This window comes from Lasioglossum baleicum, chromosome 4, assembly GCF_051020765.1.
Source record: "Lasioglossum baleicum chromosome 4, iyLasBale1, whole genome shotgun sequence".
Taxonomy (NCBI): domain Eukaryota; kingdom Metazoa; phylum Arthropoda; class Insecta; order Hymenoptera; family Halictidae; genus Lasioglossum; species Lasioglossum baleicum.
In genome coordinates this window covers 11,374,616-11,399,215 of record NC_134932.1, presented here as the reverse complement: position 1 = coordinate 11,399,215, position 24,600 = coordinate 11,374,616, and the positions used below count along the sequence as shown (strand labels likewise).

The 24,600-nt window shown below is 49.6% G+C and overlaps 1 protein-coding gene across 2 annotated transcripts in view; it reads right to left on the bottom strand.

Moving 5' to 3' along the window:
- The window catches only part of Ubx (ultrabithorax), a 178,104-nt gene that overhangs the window by 25,416 nt on the left and 128,088 nt on the right, over window positions 1–24,600 (bottom strand). For both annotated transcript variants that reach the window (XM_076422357.1, XM_076422358.1), the window contains one exon: window positions 1,531–1,939. In XM_076422357.1, coding sequence (XP_076278472.1) covers window positions 1,623–1,939 — 317 coding nt within the window. In that variant the 3' untranslated portion in view covers window positions 1,531–1,622. The remainder of the gene's footprint in view (window positions 1–1,530; window positions 1,940–24,600) is intronic.

The following is a 24,600-nucleotide window of genomic DNA, read 5'->3' as shown; positions in this document are numbered from 1 at the left end:
AAGAAAGAAAGTAAGGAACGGTGAAAAGATGCACAAAGGTCTCGCAATTGATGGGACTGACATGTTCAGCAGTTTAAACAACGTTCAACCAAAGAATCATTAAAATTGCAACGCTATGGAGTACAATGACGCATCGCGAACGAACGCGAAGAAGAAAATGCATGAAATGCGTCTCATCCCCTAGCGAATCGTCTGTGGAAGGCTCTAACCCGTCGAAAAATTACCAGCAACGCTAACTGTTCATCTGGTCTGAAAGAAAGCCAAAGGAACAGTCCGTGCAGAACTTAAGATTCGCGGGGCGACACGAGAAACACGAATTAATCGGCCATTTCTAAGCCACCGTGTCACTGGAAATGAAAAGTGGCGGTCGTATATCAGTCTGGAAAGAAGAAAACAATGGATTGCCTCGGAGAGAGACATCGCTCGGGGCCTCGAACATCGCCCGAAGACTTTTGTTCTAGGACGTAGGAGTTTGTGTGTTGCAGAGGAAGAACAACTCACGAGCCGTACGAATTTACATAAATTACCGGGCGAACTATGGGAAGCCGGGGTAACTACGAATTTTACCCACGGATAATGGCCGCTCTCGGTAGCGGCCATCGGGACGCGCAAAAATTGAAAATCTCTTTCACTACCGAGGAACGATCCCGTCCAGATATAAAATTACAAGAAACTCGATCGGACGAGATGATACATTTCTTGGCTGACGTGACGACGATGCCGGTTCGATGATAGCGAATTAAAAGCGGCCCCGTAATTTCCACCGGAACGCGGGACGAGGTGGTTCGAGCCGGCAGGTGGACAAGCGATAAACGCGACTCGCAAGAAAATTACCGTGATGAGGGACCCGACTGAAATTGGTCGTTTAGCAGGCTGACGGGGGGCAATCTGAGCAACATGGTCAAAATCAGCAATCTTTGCAATTCCTTCCTCGGAAATAATTTCTTTCGTTCTGTTAGCTAAAACTGTATCCTACATTAAAACTTGCAGAATAAACTGTACTTGTAATCATCGATTTATTTAAAGACATTAAGACCAAGCGACGGGTATGTGTCTGTGGTTGCCAGGAAAAACGCCACATGTCACAATTTAAAAAAAATTCATTTTATGCATTAATTGAGCTTTATAATATTGAATTTACGTCCTTACCAGAAAAAAGTCATAAAAATTAATTCGAAAGGCTGAAAAAAATAATGCAATTTAACCGATGTCCTATGTGAAAGCATTAGTGATTAAAATTTTAAACGGCGATATCTCGAAAGTGAAAGTATACGACATGCGGCGTTCTTCCTGACAACCACGGATGTATAGGAAAAATATGTTCAGAATGTTCACCTTGACGACATATTTCAAGGGCAACGCGATTAGAGTTGGATCCTCTTTTGTCAATACATATGTACCAAATGATTGTTATGTGAAGGAACTCACTTTGACTATGTACCATCTGATAGAAAAGCAAAATTTCGTGTTGGAAGGGGGTTCGCGTGGGGGCCCCGAAAAATGAGAGAGATGGATATCGGAGTCACTCACCTTTAATATAGCTGTGTACATTGCGGTGCTAGCAGAGGGTGGTGTGGATTGGTGGTGGGGTGGTCAGGGGGGCTCCGGTGCAGGGCGTACCCCTAGTTGGCCCCCTCCGGTCCCCCACCGGCCGCTTGCTGCTGATGCGCAGCCGCGGCCGCTGCCGCCGCTGCCTTCTGCGCCTGCGCCTGTTTCTCTTGCTCGTTCAGCTCCTTGATCGCCTGTATCTCCTTCTTCAGCTTCATCCGCCGATTCTGGAACCAGATCTTGATCTGCCGTTCCGTCAGGCAGAGCGAGTGTGCCATCTCGATCCGCCTCCGCCTGGTGAGGTAGTGGTTCGTGTGGAATTCCTTCTCGAGCTCGAGCGTCTGGTAGCGCGTGTAGGTCTGTCGGCCGCGCCTGCGCATTCCGTTCGCCCCTGCAACCAAACAAAACCAAACGAGACGGTCAAACGAGCTCGATCGCGTGTCTTTTTCGGACGAGACTTGGCCCGAGGGCCTCATCGGACCCGTCCACCGCAAAATAATAACGTTTACACGCCGGATACCGCGACCCTACGCACCCCCATTCTAGATTCGGTACCCTAATTCCTGCAAGAACCCTGGTCCCACTTTTTTAATGTAAATTCGGCTTCAAAATTAATTTCTCTGGTTGTATATTATAAAAAATGGCTAAACATTTGGATAGACACATTCATTTCATAGATTCGTTCATTAGTGGTCCATAAACCTGGCGTTAAAGTTGTTCCAAGTGTTAAGGGTAACAGTAACGAACGTTGAAGGTAACCCTAATTCGAAGCTCCAGGACTAATTTTAGATCGTATATAAAATGTGACAAAAATTGTGCGAGGTGGGTCAGATCGCAACAAATCCAGGAAGAAAATCTTGAATCGAGTAGCTAGTTCCTTATTTCCGAGTGGTCGGCGATCACTCGGTAGCGTTATCCGAGATCGCGCGATCGGAGATCCCATTGAGAGGCCGGCGAACAGCAAATAGAAGCGTTCACGGTACAAGGCAGCGAGCCGGGTATCCGAGAGGTCTCCGAAATCCCGGTAACGTTCGCGATAAGACCGCGACGAGGCCAGGATGCTCTTAGGTGGGCGTTCTAAGGTGGAAAGAGGTGGAAACGGGCAGAAGGTGGAGGAAACAGAGAAGAGGCGCGTAAACGTTTTCAGATAGAGAGCGGCAAGTCGCCGTGCCGGGAGAAAGTAAGGGAGTGTACGACAACCGGGATAGGTACTGTCGAACAGCCACTTGGGTACAGTACCGGAATAAACCCGTCTGTGGGGGCGCAAGCTCACCTTATCGGCCGTTACTGCCTCGTAAAAACCCTCCTGGTTTCACCTCTGCCAGCGGCGAGAGGCGAAAACCAACCCCTTTTGCCCGTAAAGGCAGTCTCTCTGCCTTTTGCACGGCTCGCATACGGTTGATATCGAACTGTATAAACGGACCGGTGTAACCACGATTTCTGCCGCGAGTTCAGCTCCCGACCCCTTTTCGTTTTTCCGCCGCGGCCGGCAACTACGACTCGTTCGCTCGGAACAATTAATTTCGGTTAAACGCCACGCCCCCGACACCCCTGCCCCCCTCTCACGACCAACGCCCATCTATCGCCGCTTATTACGCGATAAACCGAGAAATTAATTTCACTCGAAGGGTTTAATTGTTATGAATAATTAATCCGAAACCGACCGGACGCCGCGCCGGTACCCTCGAGATAAGTGGCGGGGGTGATATTGAAACCGATGGAATCGTTCCTCGCGCGTTCTAGCTATATTGATTTGAAAATACCTCCTAGAGTGGAGAGTCTAAATCTCGTTAGCATTAGGAGTCTATCGCTTCAAGAAAGCTACCCTTCCTCGGTACAGAACCGTCCAACAAAGACCACTAAAGCGTAATGTTTCAATCTTATTACCATTAGAAGTCTATTGCTCGGAGCAACCCACCCTTTAACGACTGAGAAGTATCGAACAGAAACCCCCAAAGTTTACGCTTTAAATCTCGTTGCCACATTCAACGGCTCCAATAAAACCGTTCTTATCCAAGAAACATCTGACAAAGATCCCTAAACTCTACGATTTAAATTTCACAAACTTCGGAAGTCATTTACTCGAAGCAACCAACTCTTCCGTGGCCAACAAATGTCAAAAAGCGCCACAAACTAACAGATTTCGATCTTGTTACCAGTAGAAACGAGGAGGCTCAACAAAAACCACCCCAATCTTTCCGGAACCTTCAACCCTGCCTTCATCGAAGTTCGAACCTGCCTCGTCATTACTCGGCAAAGCAAACGTCACAATGAACGATGAAATTTTTCACCGATCCGATCGCGAGCCTCGTTCCACGGGCACAAATTTCCCGGGGGGTAGTTCGGATCGGAATTACAAGCGGAAACAGGGTCGCATAGCAAGCGGGGTTTAGCCTTCGGTATCTCGCGGCTTGTCGTACACACTTTCACGGTCGTGCAGGGATCGGAATCGCAATAAACGCGTCATATTTACAATCGTATCCGCGCCGATCTATTATCGAGAGCGCGACAGAGGCTACGGCCGCGCGAGCGCGCGCGCGAGAGAGGACTGGACCATTTCCAGGTGGCCATTACACAATATCGCGTCGGACGAGCAACAACACGGCGAGCCGGAGTTCATATCGGCGTCATGTATATTATCGCAATGTAATCAAGTGGCTCGGCGTCCGAACGCCACCCCTATCCTCTTCTCTCCTCGCTCTATCCACCCTTCCACGCCCTTCGCCGTTGCACAACATCCCCATGATTTTCATTTCGGGCTGTCACGCCGGCTCGCGAAACCCGCAGAATTACGGCTAGATCGTGGATCTTTATCCTAAATAAAAATTGTCCATCTGCGGTATAAGAAAATTTTAATGATCGAGCTTAATAACCTGATTTGGATAATAATGTCGGAAGAAGTTGTTGCATGATGTAAATTCTTAAAATTGTTTGCAGTAAACATTTTCTCAACTGTTGATCTTCGTTTTAACGTCTTCACGTGGATATAAACTTTTCGTGAAATGCATAAAATCCTCAGTCTAGTTAAATCACACCGTTCATAAGGATAATTTGTCACGCGGACCCGGTGTTCCCTTCTTGCGAGCACCACCCCGCCCAGAGTTATAGCAACCGGCAGCATTCATCCCCTCGGAGGCTCCTCTCGCGAGAAACGCGGGGGATGCGCGCCGATAGACTCGAACTTATAAATAAAACCGGGGCTTCAGCCAATTAAGCCGGCCTCGTAAGTCTCCGTCGAGCAGAAAATAAGACGGCCGCGACCCCCTCAGCCTTCCTTTCCTGTCTTCCTTCCTTCCTTTCCTTCCTTCCTCCCACGCTACAAGCTACAGCCGCAACCGCCCCACTCGTTTCTTTAACTTTCGATCGACTGTTCTTCTCCTCCGTCTTCATTCCGGCCTACCCGTGATGGATGCGCGTTCTTCGATCGCGGGGAACTTCGCCGACACGCTGCTGTTCCGATTCAAACGAGCTCGACTCGCGAATCTGTTAGCTGCTGCTATCTTTTTGCGAGAATTGTCTCGGAATTTTCTGTACTTGTTCAGATTGTAAATCAGTAAAATAATTCAACTATTGATACGAAGATTATTACCGAGTCTGGCTCGACACAAGACTGGAAGTGGCGAGGTAAATATTTTCTCGCCCCAAAAACGAGTAGAGACCAGGAAAAACAATTTCCCAAGAACACGAACGTCTGACAAAATCAATATCCTGCGGTTCAGCCATCCCCGAAATGAGCAAGGCAAACTTTGCACGCGATTGTCACTGTTCTCAGGGGTAAGAAATTAGTTGTGACGGGGGATGGAAAGGAAGATGTACGAGATCGTCGGATCGCATCGAATTCTTCAGAGCCTCCGCCGTCGGATCTTTTCCCATCCGTCGTTTCCATCCCTCGAAGGAGCCGGTCAGCCATCGCAGAGCCTCTCACCCCCAAGGTTTACGCACGCCCCGTGGGAGATCCTGAGCGAAACGAAGTTAGGGGAGGAGAGACTGCCACGCTCCCGGAAAAGTAAGAAGAGGCGTGCGTGGCTGTTTAACCAAGGGGGTGGATAAATTTTATGCTGAGACCGTGAAACGTGTTTCATCCGGGGAGAAGGAAGATCTCGCTGGGTGAACGGGGCGAGGGGAGAAACAGGGGTTGGAACCTGGCAGAGAGAAACGTGCTGGAGAAAGAGAGGGAGGGGGGTTGAGACTGGAAATATTTCGGCGATAACTCACCGGTTTCTTAAAAAAAAAAAAAGAAAAAACGTTCCTCCTCGTATATCGTCAGAAATTCTCGCCCCCTGGGTGGCACCTTCGCTCGACTCGTTCACTGTTCGACTAGGAAGGATCCTGGGGCTGTCTTTCGCGAGAGAGAACTCGGTTCTGCCAGCACCACCCTCTAGCAAGAGTATTTTAACAGTTTTCGCTGGCGGAAGTTCATACGAGAAGCTGATAAAATGCTGCAGAACGGAGAATCGTCTTCTAACATTTTAGCTACCGCGAGTCTAACAGACTTTTAATGGCTTTGTTAATCTAAAAGAAGCTTAGCCATTTCTTAATTTATAACTGTCTTGGCGTCTTCATTAAAATGCTAGATTGTAAATCGTGTAGCGCGGAATACTGTGAATTGCTGTTTTTTAATTTCGCAGGCGTACGAAGTCGGCAGTCCAATTGAAAAAGGCTCGGGGAGCACCTTCACTCTCTCAAAATTTTCTGTTGGCCAGCTAGACGGGGATTCCCCGGGGCCATAAAGAGGGAGTAGATTAAAGCGCGAGCTCGAACGAGCGTGGCAGGAGTCGCGGGTTTAACCGGATACGCTCACGGCTCGTTTAGGACGTTGGTAGACGTCGGGGATCCTCTCGAATGGAAGGAACTGCCGAGGTTCGACGTAGCGGACCATAAACAGCGGGCGGAAAATGGGTGGGGGGAAGAGAGAGACTTCGGCTGTTGCCAACTCTAATAAGAACAACCAATACGTTGATTGCTGCCGGGGATTTGCCGATATAACTCCGCGCCGGCGGTTCGCAAAACACGATGCCAAAGCCTCCCCTTTCGACCACCCTATCGGGGGCTCTACTCTCCCTGGCCCTCTTTCCCTTTCGAGAGTAAGAGAAAGAGAGATCGCGAGCACGCCAAAACCGGATCATACGCGCGGGGGCCAATCAAATCAAAGTAAGTGAATTGCTCGGGAACATGAAGGACCTCCGTTTCGAAACTCCCAGGCGGTAGGCTTCCGGCGCAACAACCCCTGCAGCGTGAGCGACCGAAGTCGAAGAGGGTTTCAGACCTCGAAGACGGTTACTGATGGCCGCATCAATCCGGAACCCCAGCGTTTCTTGTTACGTTGATTCAACCGCCCCGGGGTCAATTTAAACGCGGCCAATTTAGGTACCGTCTTCGCGTATATATCTCTCACCCCCTCCTCCCCTTCTCCTCCTCCCACACACGCATGAACGGCTATACCAACCCCCGCGGACCAATAGTGATGCAATACCAATTACCGCGTTTGCCCCGGCTGTTTCTGAATCACGCTGATCTATCGACGGGAACGGGACTGATGGTCCCCCGGAAGAGATACGGCGGAATCCTCGATACGTACTCGAGCGGTATGCTAATTTGATGGCGGGTCGAACCCGAAAAGTTACCCCCATTCGTTATTGGCACGGTGTGCGCGGGTTTAGGCGTTTGCAAAAATTTCGTGCGGGAAGGTACACTTCCGTTGGACCTGCTCTGGAAAATCTTGTAGTTTCGTCGTTATCTGCGAGATCCTAAAAATCAATGAATCACTTCAAGCCAACGCCGTCTAAATCACCAACGACTACTTCCAAGTCTAGACTAACCCACGAAAAAATGTTTGAACTGTTAAAAAACTGTGCAATACGAACCTTCATACGATACTACAAGCTCACGACCCGTTTCAAATCCTGTCAAGACCCAGTCCGAGGAAGTCGACCATCGACACAGCCGAACTTTCCACGAAAGAAGAAAGATCCCGTGGTCTCCCAACAAATTCCAGGACACGGCCAATCCGTCAGTCGAGATTACCACCCCGGCGTCTTATCCCCGACGTCCAAACACGCCCCCACCCTCCACGCTTATTTAATTTACCGTCAGCTGTATCTTTTCCAGCTCGGTGTGCTCCGTCGAGGAATTCTCGGTGGCGGAAGGAGAGCAGAGCGGTGCAGAAGTTGCCGGCATAAATCGCGGACGCAATTAGAGGACCTTTCGGTGTCCGGCGCCGAAACGGGAGAGGAGAGGGCTGAGCAAACACGACAGAAAGAGAGCGGGACTGAGAGAGTCCAAGGGCCAAGAGCCGGGGCCCGACGCGGGGCCGAGAGCGTTACCGAGCGAGGAGAGGGCCGTCCAGCTTCTGTTCACGTGTCGTAAGTTGTTCGGGCTTCCGGTGGCCCTCTCCGAAAACGCGAAACGTTCACGGCCGCGGCGGCGAACTCTGTTTGCGAGGCACGCCGGCGGTCCCGGAGACACTTGGTATGAGAAACGCGTAGCTACGCAGCAAGATCGTAGCTCAACGTAGCCGGGGCACCACCCTCCTCCAACTCTGGCAAGGTAGGTAATCCTCTCGGGGGCGTGAGTTACTGCCTGGCGTCCCTTGCCGTGTCCCACCATCTTCTTCCTCGCCACATCGACCGTCTTTCTCTTTCTTTCTTTCTTTCCTCCCCCACAGAAATAGGCAGCCTTCTCTCCTGTCACACGTCTGCGTCTAACCCCCCCACCACTAGTTCTTCCTGCTCTCTTTTCCTTCGTTTTCAGGGGCTGGAAATGTTCGGTGAAAGTTCCAGCTACGTGGGGGTGGAAATGTTCGGTGAAAGTTCCAGCTACGTGGGGGTGGAAGGAACAAGAGAGAGAGAGAGAGAGAGAGAGAGAGAGAGAGAGATACAGAGCCGTACGCACCGCGCCACAGCTGGAAAGCATTAGTCAACTGTAATTAATAAGTTATGTAGAACCAAGGCTAACGAACAGCGGCCGCGACGTGCCGGCGTTGTTATCTCTGCTGCGGGGGAGGGTGTGCTCTCAGGGTGTGACGACGGAAGCCTCGACGACCATAAATACAAGCGCGGTAAACCCTTGTAACGTGAATAAACCGGAGCTGCTGCGCAGGCAAATAAGGAGCAGCCGCTGCACACACGAGCGTCTGCCTATCGGTTCACTGATTCGATAATGCTTCTTCGAGAGCTGCGCGGATTACGTTGTTGGGGTGATCTACTTTTATTCTGTAGGGTGGATCTAGACAATGAGCTAACCCCCTCTTCCCATTATTATTCGTTTCACAGATGATTAGAGCATCTTCAATGTCATCCATTTTCTAATTTTTGAATTTTCTGAATTTTTCATTGAATAATTTTCCCCTAATTAGTAGACAGCAGATTTTATGCATTTATAATAAAAATGAGAAGGTGTAATTAGACACAGTGAAAACATTAAAAGAATTTAAAAACACTGTTACATTATTTTCGACCTATTAAACATATTAAGAAAGAAAATCAATTTCTATTTCCCTCATGTTGGTTGCAAATCAGGTAGAAAATTTTTATTTTGCATGAAAATCCGCTGTCTACTAATTAGAGTTGCGACGGAAACTACAGTCGGTCACATAAATATTGGGACACTCTTAAAAAGACTTTTTTAATATTGGACCATGCGATTTTAACTTTTTTGGAAAGCAAGAGCAATTAGTTTACTATAGGATGTGAAAAGAAATCTCTTCAAACACTGCAATAGATCGGAATTGTAGAAAAAATACTAATAGTTGCATTTTCAACTTTTTTATGCGGGCCTATATTGAAAATTTAAAAAGTACATTTTGTAGATCTGCGCCAATTATATGCACTGTGAAAGTTTGATGCGGGAAAGAATGACAGGCATTGAAAGATGTAAGAATCCTTAGATTTATTGCAGTTACAGGTAGAAAATCGTGAAAAATTACGACTTTCACCATCTTTAAACGTTTGTAGCTCATTGCAACGTCGATCGATTTTGACGAAATTTTCAAAATATGTTTAATTCACACAGATCTACAAAACGTATTTTTTAAATTTTCGATACAAGCCCACATAAAAAAGTTGTGAAATGTAACGTTTAGTATTTTTTCTACTATCCCGATCTATTGCAATTTTGTCCGAATATTTTTGTGACTAATTGTACGAGTCGCTATCGTACTCAGACCTGCGATGCACTTGTCGAAAGATAAATAAATAGCCAACTGTCATAAGTGGATACATTGTCAGCGTTTTGCATATCGATAATTGCTATAACCGCATATACGATTCGCAATTATACTAATCGCATGTTGTGGGACGTGACACAGAATGCTTGAGCAATCGTCGATCCAGCTTGCGTGATGACATGAATAGCTAAAGAGCGTTGATACCAACGAATGTTCTTTAACGCTCGTCAGAAAGCATATCAATTAATTCTCTCCTATCACCAGCATCGATCGAGCCTATTACAGAAAAATTGCAGTATCCATTTATTGCTTGACATCGTATTATCCTCTTCGTTTCACATTTACCCATCGAACAACGAACTATTATAATCAGTAGACTGCGGATTTTATGCATTTCTGATAAAAACGGGTGGACGTAATTTAAAACCGTAAAAACATTGAGGCGATTTAAGGACATCCATATGTTATTTTCAGTGTATTACTATTGTTAAAGATAGGAATAAATTGGAATATGGTTCGTGCATCATGTAAGCGACGAAGAAAATTTTTATTTTGCATAAAGATCTGCAGTCTAATAATCAGTCTACAGTCGTAGTGGGATGATTAAGTTAAAATAAAGTAAAGTTAAAATCCTATATTCACTACCATGTATCAACAAGAAAAATCGCATCGACCAAAAACGCGACAATCAAAGGGCGAAGAGAACGAGTAGCCAGAACGATGGAATCATTCTACGAAGACGAAGAGCCTTCCCGGCATCCTTGATCGAGCAGTTAACCCCTTTCTGTGTCCTAGAGCTAGCCCAAAGTTCGCAGCATCCAATCGTGCGCGGGACAAGGGCAAAAAGGTGGAACTGCGGCGAATTCCAATCGAAAGGCAAAACCTGGGTGCCTAACGTCGTCGTGGTATAAATCTGCAAGCGGCTGGACAACAGGAAGCGTAGCTGTTGCTCGCGTGGCGGGCCCTGAAGAGGGAATCGCGAAGAACTAAGGACACGGAACCGACAGGCCGGAGCGGATAAACGGCTGCGAATCAGCGAGATATCGAACGTGATCGGTTAGGCTCCCTCTTCCTCAGTGTGTCTAGGCTCTGTTTGGCTTCCCACGGGTTCCTAAGGGGGATCGTTATTCCGCGCGGAAGGCTTCTGGGTGTACGTTCTTCTGGCCTATCGAGCTAAACTCGTCGTTACGCGGCGCAATCGCGATCAGGCGAAACGGCTCGGATGCGAAAGGGAGCCGGGAGAGAACGAGAGAAAGAGAAAAACGGATAGAGAGAGGGAGAGAGAGAGGGAGAAGTTACGCGACGCGGACAAGAATGTCGCCGGCAGCCAGCAGGATATACCATAAGAAGAACGAATGGAGCATTCGAGAATAAGATATCGGCTTTACGTGCAGCCACTTTTGAATAAGCGTGGCTGCCGAGCAGAGCCGAGGCGAGGCTGCATGCTATGCCAGGCCGCGGGCAAGGTGGCGACTTTGCTCCCACGCGCGAAACGCCGGCGTACACGACACGGAATGAACCAGAGCTCGGTACCTAGCTGTCCCTTTTCACAGGAAAACTAGCGGGAATTGATCCTTGAAGCGTTCCTCGGCTTTGCTCCGATTCAGCCAAAATTCGGAAGACAGATATCAGATGCACGAGTTCATTCAAATTTGTAGTTTATCGGCAAACAATCGAATGTAGGCAAGTCTTGAAAATAATCTCCATCATACGACACAGCTAGGAATGAAGCTCTTTTATCTTCAGAAATTTTATAAACCGTCTCTATGGAGCGTAGAATTAATTAACAGATTCATAGCGCTTTCATGAGCAGCTATTGCAGGAGTATAAGCAATGGACATCCAGCTCGATCGAAGGAAGAGGTGCTAGGGCCGGTGCAAGCAGCCGAACTGCTCTCCGACAATCCGAGCGTAATGTGGTATTCCAGCGTCCATCGAGTCTCGGTATCTGCAACCGCATCGACATAATAACTCGTTGGAAACGATGGGCGTGTGCATCGCGTCCGTTATGGATCGCCGACGGAAAACGAGAGCGACCGGCCGCCATGTTTTTGCATACTTGGGCAAATTACGCTGCACGCGATATAATACTACTCGCCACCCCTTTATAATTTCCAAGGGATATTTTGTCGGCGGTTTGCCTCCTCCTTTTTGCCCGCGACGCTTGGCACTGGCGTTCCTTCGTCGAAAACGATCTTCGGAGAGCGAGAGAGAGAGAGAGTCTTTGCTTCCCCTCCCTTCTCTCCCTCTCGTTTCTTTTCGAAAGGTAGTGTTCCGTCGCTCTCTTTTCTGTTCGATCGGTTGTTCCTTCGGAAGAGGGAGGGAGAGGGTGTATCGAGAGAAGCCAGTTTGGTCGGACGTGTTTTTCTCTACCTCCCCATCGACCGATCGCGGCGGTCGTCTGCGACCGGTAATAGCCGGCCACCGATTAGCTCCGACCGCGAAATTAGTAGTCCGACTGTATACGCCGGGAATGTTGACGAAATCGCGCGAAGGCCGACCGTAACTCACGTCCTCGTGCATCAATCACCGGGGGCCCCGGGATTACTACTATACCGTGGTACCGTATTCGTGACGAGCGGGGCGCTCCCCGTCCCTGCTCCCCGCGCTCATTTAAATGTACAGCATTATTTGCTGTGGCGCGTTGAATGATACCTCGAAAGGTCGGGGCACGCGAGGAGGAAACGCGCCGAGAAAACGCCATTCCCATTCTCCACTTAGGACATCGATTCCCTTCAAAATTGTCCGACCCAAGGAAACAGCTGTCCAAAACAATCCTCCTCACAATTCATCAGCTTGAGAAAGCATTTTTCGATTTGGACGGAAGTCAATAACGAGTCTGGCTCTATTAACAAGTGAAAACAGATACCGAACATAGCCGATCGTTATTTATCGAACATTATCAGTGAACCTCGCCTAGACGCCCCCGAAAAATCGTGGCTTCAAATATCACTTGGCCTGCTCGGATTCCTTAGATTTACCGATCGGCAGGTCTCATATGCTGGAAGCTAATACTTAGCGCCATGTGGAGCCTGGAAAGGCGCTGAATAGACCATCCTCGGTGCCATTCCGCGTTCCAGAGCGTGCTGGTTCGATATTAAAAATCTCCGGGCAAGCTGTCGATGGTTGAAGAAAAGGGACATCGTGGACTGGATCGCGTGTACGTTGGAGAAATTTAATTAACGCGTACACGCGAGTGTAGGATCGACGGGGTTGGTTAGCTGCTGGTGTGGACTTTGGTTCGGTTGTTGCGTCCAGGTAGTACGTCTGGACGACAGCGTCTACCAGGTAGGCAGAGGCGAAAGAGAGACAAGGTGGCTCTCTTCTGCAACGAGCCAGCTGCTACTCGCGGTAACTGTAATAATTATGCAAAGACCGAACGCGCAACGGTGCACCGCGAGCGAAGGCAGGCAGGCAGGCAAACAGGCAGGCAGGCAGGCAGGCAGAGGTAGGCAGTTCTCTCTTTCAGCAGAAGGGACGAGGAAGGAGGACGTTCCAAGGAACGGAGCGCAAAAGGAGCAACGCGAGCCAAGATGGTGGAGGAGATGGCATGCAAAAGAGGCTTCGTAGGTAAGCGAACCGAGCCGGTTGTAAGGCGACACCTCGCGGCTCCATATATCTTTCTCTTTCTTTCTCCCCTGATCTCTCTTCTGCCGAGCAGTCGACGCCACGGTCTTCTCCTCCTCCTCATCCTTCTCTTTCTTCTTCTTCTTCTTCTTGTTTTCTTGTTGCTCGACTCTTCCCGTCGAAGATTTCCACCTCTCTGACTCACTTTCGGGAACGTTCGCGTTCATGTCTCCCTCCCGGCCCGAAAGAAAACTCCGTCCGCAAGTAGAGTTTCCATTTATTACGACTTTCCGTCATGTACACTCGCACGACACTTCTTTGAAAAGAGCCTTTCGCTCCTCAGGTGGTCCAGCGAGCACGGGTACCGGCCAGACATACTGAAAGCTTTCGGACGGATTTTTAATGGCGCATAGCAGCGGCGCTAGGATTGTCGCCGGAGTGCAGATGCTAGCTTTCCACGATGGAGATCTTCCTGCTGTTTGAAGTTCCCGCTGAAGTGTGTCGATGCTGGAGAAATCTGAGGGATTTGTATACGTGGAGAAAAGGCTCTTCAGAGCGCGCGGCGATTTGGACACGCTGGGTAGACGTGCTTCCTCTCGACGTGCTTCTTGTCGACAAAGTCTTCACGTATTTCAATTTTTTAGAAATATTTTTAGAGACTGGTGAGTTGGAACAGAATCGGGAGGACATAATCACAGAGTCCCGCAATGGAATCTACAAAAATTTCGTGTAGAACATCGTTCGGTAAGAACACATAAAATGCGAAAGGAAGAAGCCAGGGGCTCTCGAGGGGTGAGGAGCTCTTAACTGCAGAATTCACCCCGTACTCGTTGAATCGGCCAGTACATCATACGCGGCGGAGTCGCATCCGATGGGAACAAGCATCCAAAAACAAGAAAGACCCGCTCGCGCTGAAGACGAGCGAGAGGACGCGAACGAAGAGTAAAAAGAAGTATCTTAGGAGGTCTGGGGGGGAGCTGGTGCAGAAGAGAAGGGGGCTCGCCGGAGGACGATTCAGGGAGGAAGGTGGCGGAGTTTGATACAGGTGGGTAACCCCGCGACACCCTCTAACGAAACGGATCGTCTGTCTTACTTACATCGGCTCGCATCTATAAACTCACGCGGTTGGTACACGCATACGAAGGCCAGCACGCGTGTATATCCCCCATTGGACGTGCTCGGGGGACACGCGGTTACCAGCGGGCAACCGACCCACCAACCACCCATATATCTGCGTCCTAAAAGGAATTCCAGAATATATTTTACATATGCTTTATTGCCGCCTTATTTCCAACTCTATGGGCACAGACCTCGGTCGAGGAGACCACGAGGAGAAAGAAAGCAAGAGAGAGAGAGGCAGACACGGCGGAGGAACGAACACGGAGAAAAAGAGAGAGGGAAAGAGACGGAGGAGAAAGAGCAGTGCACGCGCGTACACATGGTGCTCACAAAGGACGAGACGCGGCTTGCCATACGCTATGTTTTTCTCCGCGTTTTCGTGTGTCCGACGTTCGTTCCTGATTGCCCGTTCCCGAGGCTCAACGGAAGAAGAAAAGTTCCCGGCGCGACGGGACCTTTTTTCGAGGCCGAGACCACTCGAACCGACGTTGCTCGTATATCTGTCCGATATAACCGAGGAATTCAGCTGACGATTGTCCGACGATGAAGGATCACTACCAGCCAACGCAGCTCCCGGCTCGCTGCCTTTCTTATTAATTCTTTGCCCCCATACGTGACGTCCCCGCGAATTATCGGCCCCCGACCAATTCTTTCTTTTGGATCGTTGCTGGGAACGTTCAACCCTGTTGTTACAGCAAAAGGCTCCGAGATCGTGACCAAGCCCAGAGGAAATGATTAAAAACAGAGTCCGTCAAATTTTCTCTGTTCTTAGCGATCACCAAAATTTTACTCAGTGACGAACAAAATTTAAAAAATTCGAAAATGTCAATATTTTTCATGTATTAGAATTAAGGAGAGAAATACAATTTTTATTTTGCCTAACCGAGATCGGGAGATCGCTCGCACAGCCATCAGCAGAATACACAAGCCCACCCCAGCGGAGTGAAAGGATCGGGACCGGGACAGCATCAAAATAACTCGAAATATCTGGCGTTAGCAAGGCATAACCTTTGAAATGAGATATCACGCGCTAACGGTAGAAAAGCCATTGTTGCTCCGCGGCGGGGAAAGCCGACTTTATCCATCGGCCGGCTAATAAATAATTCCCAATACATTTCTCTGGCGCTCACGAGGCAATGAAAAGCGGCGGTTGTATATCAAACCGATACGTTCCACTATTTCACCGTGCAGCAGATTGCTATGCGGGCATGGTTCACGCGTAACCGCGAGCGAGCGTGTCAGAAGAAGATCAACGGGGCCCTGGTTCGGAATATTTTCGTATCAAAGTTCACTTCGGCGTGTCGTTCGACACGCGGGGCGAGCATTGCGCAAACTCTAGACGAGGAACCTATAATTCCTGAAAGGTTAGAATACGTTTATATACAGGCTCGGATAAGGGAGAGAGAGATAGAGAGTGGGGGTTGTCGTCTAAGTCATCGGTAGCACGTCGCAGACTTATAACAGGGTAGAGAGCTGGCAGCACAATGTATAATACATGCCCCCTGCGCGACTGCATTCCGCAGTAATGACTTAACTTGTACCAGTTAACAAGTACCGGGGCTAGATGATTCGATAATTTGCAAGCGGGGCCCGTGATTTGCCGTCCGCCGGCAGCTTTATTTTTCCCCCTCCACTATTCGGCTTTCAACGCCGAATCGCCGAATGCAAATCGGCGATCGCTCATCAATTATATCGGGCGGAGCGTTTCGCGCGCACGATAAGTTGCTTAGCCGCTCGTTCTCCACGAGAGACGGAGACCAAGAGAGCAAGAGAAAGAGAGAGAGAGAATGAGGAGAGTGGACCCCGGGGACCGGTACTCGCGCGCGAATCAACTTCACCGATCTCTCGAAGTCGCCCGGCCTGCCTACACCTCACCCCGCCCCGTTAAACTTCATTTAATGTGAGAAGGGCTTCTGCGAAGTCTCGGACCTAAGACTTGGAGAAACCGGGCCACGTTATTTACAAGATATCATCAGGATCGCTTTCGTGCGATTAATAATAGGGATGCCGGGCATGGAAACCGCATTGCCGATTGCCGGGTCGAGGCTCCGCGTTTCGGCTAATGACTTAACTTCAGCCCTGCTCGCGCCGGAAAACATACATCGCGCCGCGGAATCGTCCGAGACCGGAGAAGTGTTCGGTAATTTGCGAGGGAATACGGATTACGAAATCCCCTGGAAATCGGCCGGACGGCACCACCGTGTTGGTCAGGAAGAGAGGAGAGGGGATCCTGCCGTGGGTCCTGCGAGTTCGACGGGTCCGACGGGGGGCCCTACCCCCACCGTCATTGCTCGCCTCGGTGCTCGCGGTGGTGGGGAGAGCCGGTTTCGACGACCAAGACGCCATCACGCTTCGCGGCAAGAAACTATGATTACCGGGGGCCCTCGCAGCTCCAGGGCCCCGATGCAGCGCACGCGCGCACGAAATTCGGCCTGCGACCCGCAGCCGCTCAATTACCCGAATCCATCCTCGGACGAGAGAAACGCGCGCGCTGAAATTTCGGGCCCCATGAACCCCTATGCCCCTCGATAACGCTCGCTTTTCGGGGCTCGGCGGGAAGAAGAGGTGGAGCGAAGTAATGGCGAGAGCCGAGCGCGACTCGCTCGCGTAAACACGTTATGCAAAAATCCATCGCCCTGAACCTCAGGCTACTCTTCCTCTCTCTCTCTCACTCTGTTTCTTGAATATATTAAACGATACTTTGTTTCCCGACCAAATTTCGGCTCGATCCGCGGAAATTGCACGTTCCAGCCCCAGTGGGCCGGCGCTTCTTGGGTGCTCCGGATTGGTCGGCGCGCTGGGTGTCCATCTTAACGGACGCCAGCATGATCGATAGCGATTATACCGGGTGATTGTAAAGAAACGGCCGAAGGTCTCGATTACAGACGACTAACACTGAGCTGCCCCGCCGATGCTAATTGCTTAACGCGCACCGTGCGGACACCTAAAAACAGGCTTCGCGTACAGGCTGCGCGTGTTGTAAATCAGTTTTTTATATATATATACCCCGTATAAAATGTTGGGAACCTGGTATTACACGGTAGAATTATAGCCGCGGGGAGGATGTAATCTACCGACGATTTTCTGAAAAGCTGCGTCGCGTGACTGACTGCCGATGTTTTCAGAAAAAGCACAGGGAACTTCTCTAAGCGAAACTTTTGTGGATTTATGAAATTATTTGGTGGCCGCCGAGTTTGTTGACTCAAGGCAATCTTCGGCCACATCTTCGCATCGGGTCGCTGTAAATTTTTACCTACACTACACTTATTGTCGGAAGTTTCGAGTCATACTTCAGGCGAAATAAAAATCTGCCACTGTTGTATACGGCACTTGGCGACCCTCTCATGCGATAAAAAAATAGAGGTTGTGCTTGTTTCTTTTTAGGGATTTATTGGCTTATCTGATAGCAGTTAATTTTCCAAGCAACAGTGTTAATGTTCCTCATTGAAAAATTACAGAAAATTTTTAGAGCGCGCTATCGCGGGAGGGGATGTTGAAGAATCGTTAAAGAATCGTGGCTGTGCCTTAACACCTGGACAAGATCCAGTCCCCGTTGGTCCGAAGCCCCGGAGGAACCTGCAACTGCCATAAATAAGCTGCTGGAGGCCGAGGATCCGCAAAGAATAAAGAAATCGGACCCATTATTCAGCGTGCCTCGGCGATGGTAGTTTTCGGGTTGGTGCGTGGGCCGCGAACGGTAGTGGGAGGTTTGAGGGTGGTTTGGAGAGAGAAAGAGAGAGAGAGAGAGAGAAAGAGTGCGGGGGCGTGATTATTCCGTCGCGCGAAAATAATAATGAACTCGCGTAAATCAGGAAAGTTCGGCGGAACTAGTTCTCCCCGGTTACTCCATTCACGACATCCGCGATCCGCGATATGCGGCAGCCGGCTGCCAAAAGTGTTCCTCGGCAACTTTTCTGGCTTCGTTCGAAAATCCCGTGGATCCGGTCCACGGCGACACCGATTAGTCTCTCCCTCTCTCTCGCTCCCTAGCATGAACGTCCTACATCACGGTTTTCGCAGGATTTCCAGCGACGGAGGAACAATTGGTTTCTTTCGGCAGATAGAACGGTTGTATGAACAAGAGAGTGGAAGAGCGATAGAGTAAATGAGAGAGAGGAAGAGCCAGCCGTCTCTCCTCTCCTGTGGGCTTTTCAGGGATCGTCGACGGGGTTCAGCAACGGCGAAGGTGGAATGGAAGTAGGTAACCTTTCGGGATTTCGACGTGATATATTGCGGCGAGGCGATCTACAATCTGCCGGGCCGAGTGATATAGACGCCGGGGCGGAGGATGTTCTATGCAAATCGGGAATCAGGAAGCAAAAGGAAGCCTTATGAAAATGGAATTTTTAACCTGGCCCCCAGGTGTAACCGTGGAAATAGTCAAAATACCGATTCCGTTGCTCGCGGGAGAGCTCCTGTTGCCTTTTCATTCGACTCTTCTTTTTCCCCCCGGCCGAATCTAATCTCGTTCCTTTTTCATCGGGATGAATTAACGACGCCCTCGGATACCTGAACATACGAGCTACCTGCGCACAGTCGTCTGAGGGTCCTGCAAAAATCAGGCAGGATGGACTGATAGCGAGTCGGCTAACAAACACGCAGAACAACACTCTCGCATCGTCGGTCCTTGTTTCCATTTTTCATGAAGCCGACGACGACGATGGCCAACGTGTCTATAATTCAGCGGCAGATTAAAATTACCATTCCATCCGTGCGAGATAATTGCTTCCCCTAATAATTACAAGAGCACCGACGTGGGATGTGGTTTCTGCCAAGGTCAGGGGCCCGGAGGAACCCGCCGGGAACCGATCAGAGGAGAAAATGATGGCTCGACAGTATCCTGAAGGTGATTCCGAGAGATCGTTGCTCGCGGTACAGTGCGAGCGCGATTTTCGAGATTCCATTGATCGAGCCGGGCCCCGCGATAGCCGGGTGAACGTTTTCAAACATGCAATTTCGACTTTACCCAGGAAACACTGGGTCCGAGGGGGCACGAAGATGCGGGTAATGTTCGGATTTCACGCGTAATGATCACGAGTTGCGCGCACACAGCCGATTCGAGCCCGCGGGATTTCAGTCCGATGGAAACACGAAGGCAATCTTGGCCCGTTCTCGCAAATGTACCTAACCGGGCTCTAGCCATAAGTCTGGGGAGCGCTCGCGAGCGCACGTGTACCGGCTAATCCAGTCGCATTTCTCTTGAGCACGAGGCGTCCGCGGCCATGTTAAGATCGTATGACACTTAGGATCACACGGTGTACGCGCCGTGCATCTCGCGAGACTTGAAAGGAACGTCCGCTGATTTCGGATTTATTTCGGAGAACGATGAACCTCCTGGCCAGAGAAACGGTCGCCGACCAAGACTCCAACTGTCCCGCTTCGAGAGCTCAGGCTTCAACGGAACACGGAATATTTATGGAACCGCCGGGCGATACGATGACACACTTGCTACATTTTGTTGCTGAGAGGTCAGCGGAAAAATGAACACGAGACGCTCCTGGGAATTCGAAGCGTGCAAATATTTGGATGAAGCTCGTGAAATGGCGACTCCTTTAGTGAGAAATATACATTTAATCAAATTTCCATAAAATCGAAATGAAAATTGAGTGATCAAGATGTAAACATCCGGTGCTCTTCCAACCCTTTTACATTTCCAGATTCTACCTAAACTTGGTATGTACATATCAATGCATGAAATCCACTTTTCAATTCGATCAAATAATTCCTATGTAACATCAACAACTGCCCACCCAAAGTTAAGTAAGGAAACATGGTGCAAAGCGTACAGGAACGTACTAATTGCAATCAGGCAGCCGAGAGACAGAGCTGTAAAGTCAGATTCGCAACGAGGGGTGGAACGAGCGTGTAGAATGAACCCGCTCACCCCTTCGCACCCTGTGTACCGGGAGGACGGTTGTAAACGTATCCGATATCCGCGGCCGGGATCGAGCTCCCATTTTCGCTGCGAAGGGGGTGGGTGCTCCGGGGTGCTCCTAAAGGCGGTCACTGCCGCATTGTCGGTATGATTTATGCTGATTAAGACTGTGGTAGCTGCCGCTATCGCCGACTTGTAAGTCATGGCCAGGTAGAGGGCGACTTGTGAGTTGCAAGGTGGCTGCGAGAGCGCCGCGCGGCTACGGTGTGACAGTGTCGTGCTTGGTAATTTAGTGCGCACCAAGGTTTCTGCCGTAGAACGGGCACTTATACACCGTGTAGCTCGATCTCGCTCCCGTCACCCTTCGCTCCCTTTCCCGACAACGTCTTTCTGTCCCTTTCCGTCCCTTCGGAAAGGGACCTCCCTTCTCATTTCTCTCTCTCTCTCTCTATCTCAAGGGTTTGGATAGACGACAACGACGACGACGACGAGGCTATATCGTGCCGTGAACGCGGGCATAGGTAGAAGGTTAGTACCTATAGGGAGTGAAGCGAAGCCCTATTCAAAGCGGATGATTCAGTGGCCGCTGCTACGCCCGGATAAGATCTTGTGCCGCGCCGCCTCGTCCATCTTAACCGCGAGTCTCTGACCAACCTGTAACTACGGAACCATCCCAGTGGCCGATCCTCTCCAGCGATTTTCGAGAAACCACGTCGAACCCCGATTTTTCGCCGATCATCGCCGCGGCACGATTCCATTCTGCCCGATAGCGGAACAACGCCACCAGATATCGCCATTCAAACGATGAACGCGTTCTCCAGGGGCAGTTTGTTTAATAAAGTAATTAACTCGTCACTATTGTTCCATAAGCGTTGTTGTCAAGAGGAAGCTTCAATCTTCAAATCTGCGGTGGATTCAGTCCAGAAAAAATGTTCTGACGATTCTAGAGACGCTTGGACTTTCATAATTTTTCACTGGACACGTATCTTCGGATCTTAGGTTTCAAAATTTTTTTGAAAACTCGGCGGACAGTGTTCGAATACTTTCCGAAGCCGGTACCTTGTCCAACGTGGGAAGAATGGCGATTTTCGCAAGGAATCGCTAGGGAACCGCCGCCATCGCTCACACGACGCAGAGAGATCGGATCGCAAAGAAGCAGCGCACCGTAGGGGCGCACCGTCTAGAAAATCATTAATATTGATCAGCGCGAGATGATTGATATCTTCGTTAACACGTAACACGCGCCGTATTCAATTAACTGCTCGTAAGGTTCCTCGCATGAAGCGATCATTTACGATTCAAAAGCCTTTTTTCCCGGGCGCTGCAGTCAATTAGCGATAACCCCGTCCCGATTTCTAACGGCCGCGGGGCCGTTCGCCGGAGCTATCAACGACTTGAACGTGATCTACACGGCCGCTAATTAATCGCTCCGGTGAGTAACCGGCCAGAGGAGGATTCGATATTATAAAAGAGAGTCCAGAGAGAGGAGAGATGGCACGGAGGGATGTACACACGGAATTATCGTTTTTCCGGCATCGTGGCGCTGGCGCGTGCGCGCGAGAAAACGTCCCGGGGATCGTTTGCATTTTTGCCAGGAAACATCGTAAATCCGATGCGTCGACTTAACGACGTCGGGACGCCGTGCCGAGTACACTATCGCGGAATATTTTTCTTCTGTTTTCTCCCTCTTCTCTCCTCTCTCTCCCTTCTGTTTCGTTTCCAACAGCCCACCCCTTGGCTCGTTTCGTTTCGCTCGTTGCCGGCAGTGTTTCGTCACGAAGAAATTTCTACCGGAATCTATCTCTCCGCTCACGTAGATGTTCGAAGAGAAGGAGAAGCATCGCCCGCGGCTCTATCTCAACTTCTCTCCAGTTCTCTCTCGGCTCCCCGCCGCCTCCCTGCTCTCGACGTTTTCGGGCCGGGACAAGAACAGATCCGTACCCGTAATTGTAAACATTGGATTAATGCAAATGCGCGCTTAAAAGCTTAATTGCTTTGATAAAGTATGGCCGGTGCATTAAATTCAAATGCATGTAAATTAATTCAAATTTATGAGAAATAGGTGGACGCGGAGGAGCACTTACAGGAAAAGAGGGAAAATAAAAATTAGTCCCCGCGGGGCCGGCCCCCGCGACGAGACTCTTTTTTCATTCTATCCCTCACCTCCTCCCTTCGTCGTTCTCATCCTCCCGTTCGTCCTCTGCCTCTCCGCACCTCCTCTCTCTCTCACTCGTCGGAGTTCGATCCTCTCGCTCTCTCTTTCGCCCTTCGACCGCGTTCGTCCTGCTCTGCGCCATTCCCTCTTTTTCACGAACGCGCCATGTTGCCAGCCAGATTGGCCGCTATGCAGGTCTCGCCGATAAATTCCGCCTTCGGCCTCTCTTCGTCCGATACACGTCGAATTTGAACGCGGCCGGATCGTTACCGAGCTGATTAACGATGTCAAAAACAACCTGCTCTCTCGCGAGTTTTCTCGGAAACCCGCCGCGATTCGGTCGAGGCAAACCCGCGACCGATCGAAGCCCGCGTACATACGGAAAAAGAGAGGAAACAGCGGACAGAGGCGTGATAGAGGCAGAGAGGAAATTGGCGTACAACGGTGACAGGTTACCGACCGGTTCGCGCCTCCGACGAGAATCACTCGTATCGGACACTTTCGACGGCCTGGAAAGCGCCGCGCCGCGCCGGCACTTCCGGTCGCCGGTACCGTTTCCACGGAATCCACGTTCTTCCACGTTTCTTCTGCCTTTTACCGCAAACGAGCCGAACACCGTAAACCATTCCACTCTAAGCTGCTCTGGCATGCTGTCTGCATTCCAATACGTTCTAAGTATCGACTAAAAAGATCGGCTTCGCCTTACGTGTACCGCATGTCGTGAAACGGGCAGCCAATTTTTGGTGCCGCATTACACTAGCTCTAAAGATGAATAAAGAGTCTCTGGCCATTTTTGCAGTTGTATGTCATTGTAAAATAATCTAGCAATTCCATTCCGAACCATTCTCATAATGACGTTCCCAATGTTTACAATAAGTGAATAAAATTAACACAGGCAATTAAAATCATGAAAAATTAAAATAAATAAAGAGACTCTACCCATTTTTGCGGTTGTATATCATTGTAAAATAATCTATCAATTCCATTCCCAATTATTCTAATAATGACGTTCCCAACATTTACAACAATTGAATAAGATTAACACAGGCAATAAAAATCAAGAAAAATTGAATAGCATTTAATCTTTTCTGTTTCATTCTGTTCCAATAAATCCAGTCGAAAGATACATGAAATCCAGCATCATAATACAATAGACTACACTCTTTAGTTTTCTCGCTTCTCCTCTTCGGTGGTCGACGAAACATTTTCAAGAGCATGTGCATTATGAAACCACCTGTTCCACGGTGCACTTTGTATTTCAATTGGACCCGATGAAATTCTTCGCTGCCCGAAAGAAACATAATACAGGCCCGGCGTGTTTCGTGCGTGGAGAACATTCCTAGCGAGCTGTATACGAATAAAGTAGGCACGCAATTAATTTTCTCACGCGCTTCGAACGCGTGCTGAGCGAACGTATTCGGCCGTTAAAGGGTTAATCATCCCCCGAGCAGCCACAAACGGCTTAGAAACGGGTCGCGCGCGCGCTCATTCGCGGCACCAGCTATCGCATTCTCTACGTCTACGACGTTCGAAGTTAATCGAGTTAATCCCCCCTCTCGCGAGAAACGCGTACGAACGCGGCGAAGAACGCATAAACAAGCATTGTTGGGTCTAAGCCCCCCTTTAAACACCGCAACACAGACAGAGAAACAGAGAGGTAGAGAAAGAGAGAGAGAGAGTGAATCGCTCGGAAGAAAGACCGTCCTTTTGTACACGCGCGTAGAGACCAGCCGTATTTCAAACGCTTAAACACGCGACCGACGTTCCTGAACGAACGTGTCCCTACGGTGCTCCCTTCGAGAGTTTGCGACAGGGCCTCAACTATTCGGCTGTCTAGAATCTTCACAAACACTGGAGAAATCTCAATTATCCCACCTTAATTGCGTCCCGAATTTTTCCGCAACTTTTGCCGAACGAAGCCGAATCAGAAGCACGACAATCGCGGCAATGCCAATGGCCTCTATCGGGACTGGTAGTCGCCGGAAGCGATTCGATTGCCGTTCGGAAACCGGTGCAGAAAAAAAAAGAGAGCGAGTAAAGGGTAAAAAGAAAAAATCGGGATCGCGGAGTGTATTCGAACGCGATCAGGCTTATTGACCAGGCGGTCGTCGGCATGGCGGGATAACGCGTCGAGCGAGAAAGCCCCGGAAAAGCCAGTGACAATAGGAAAATC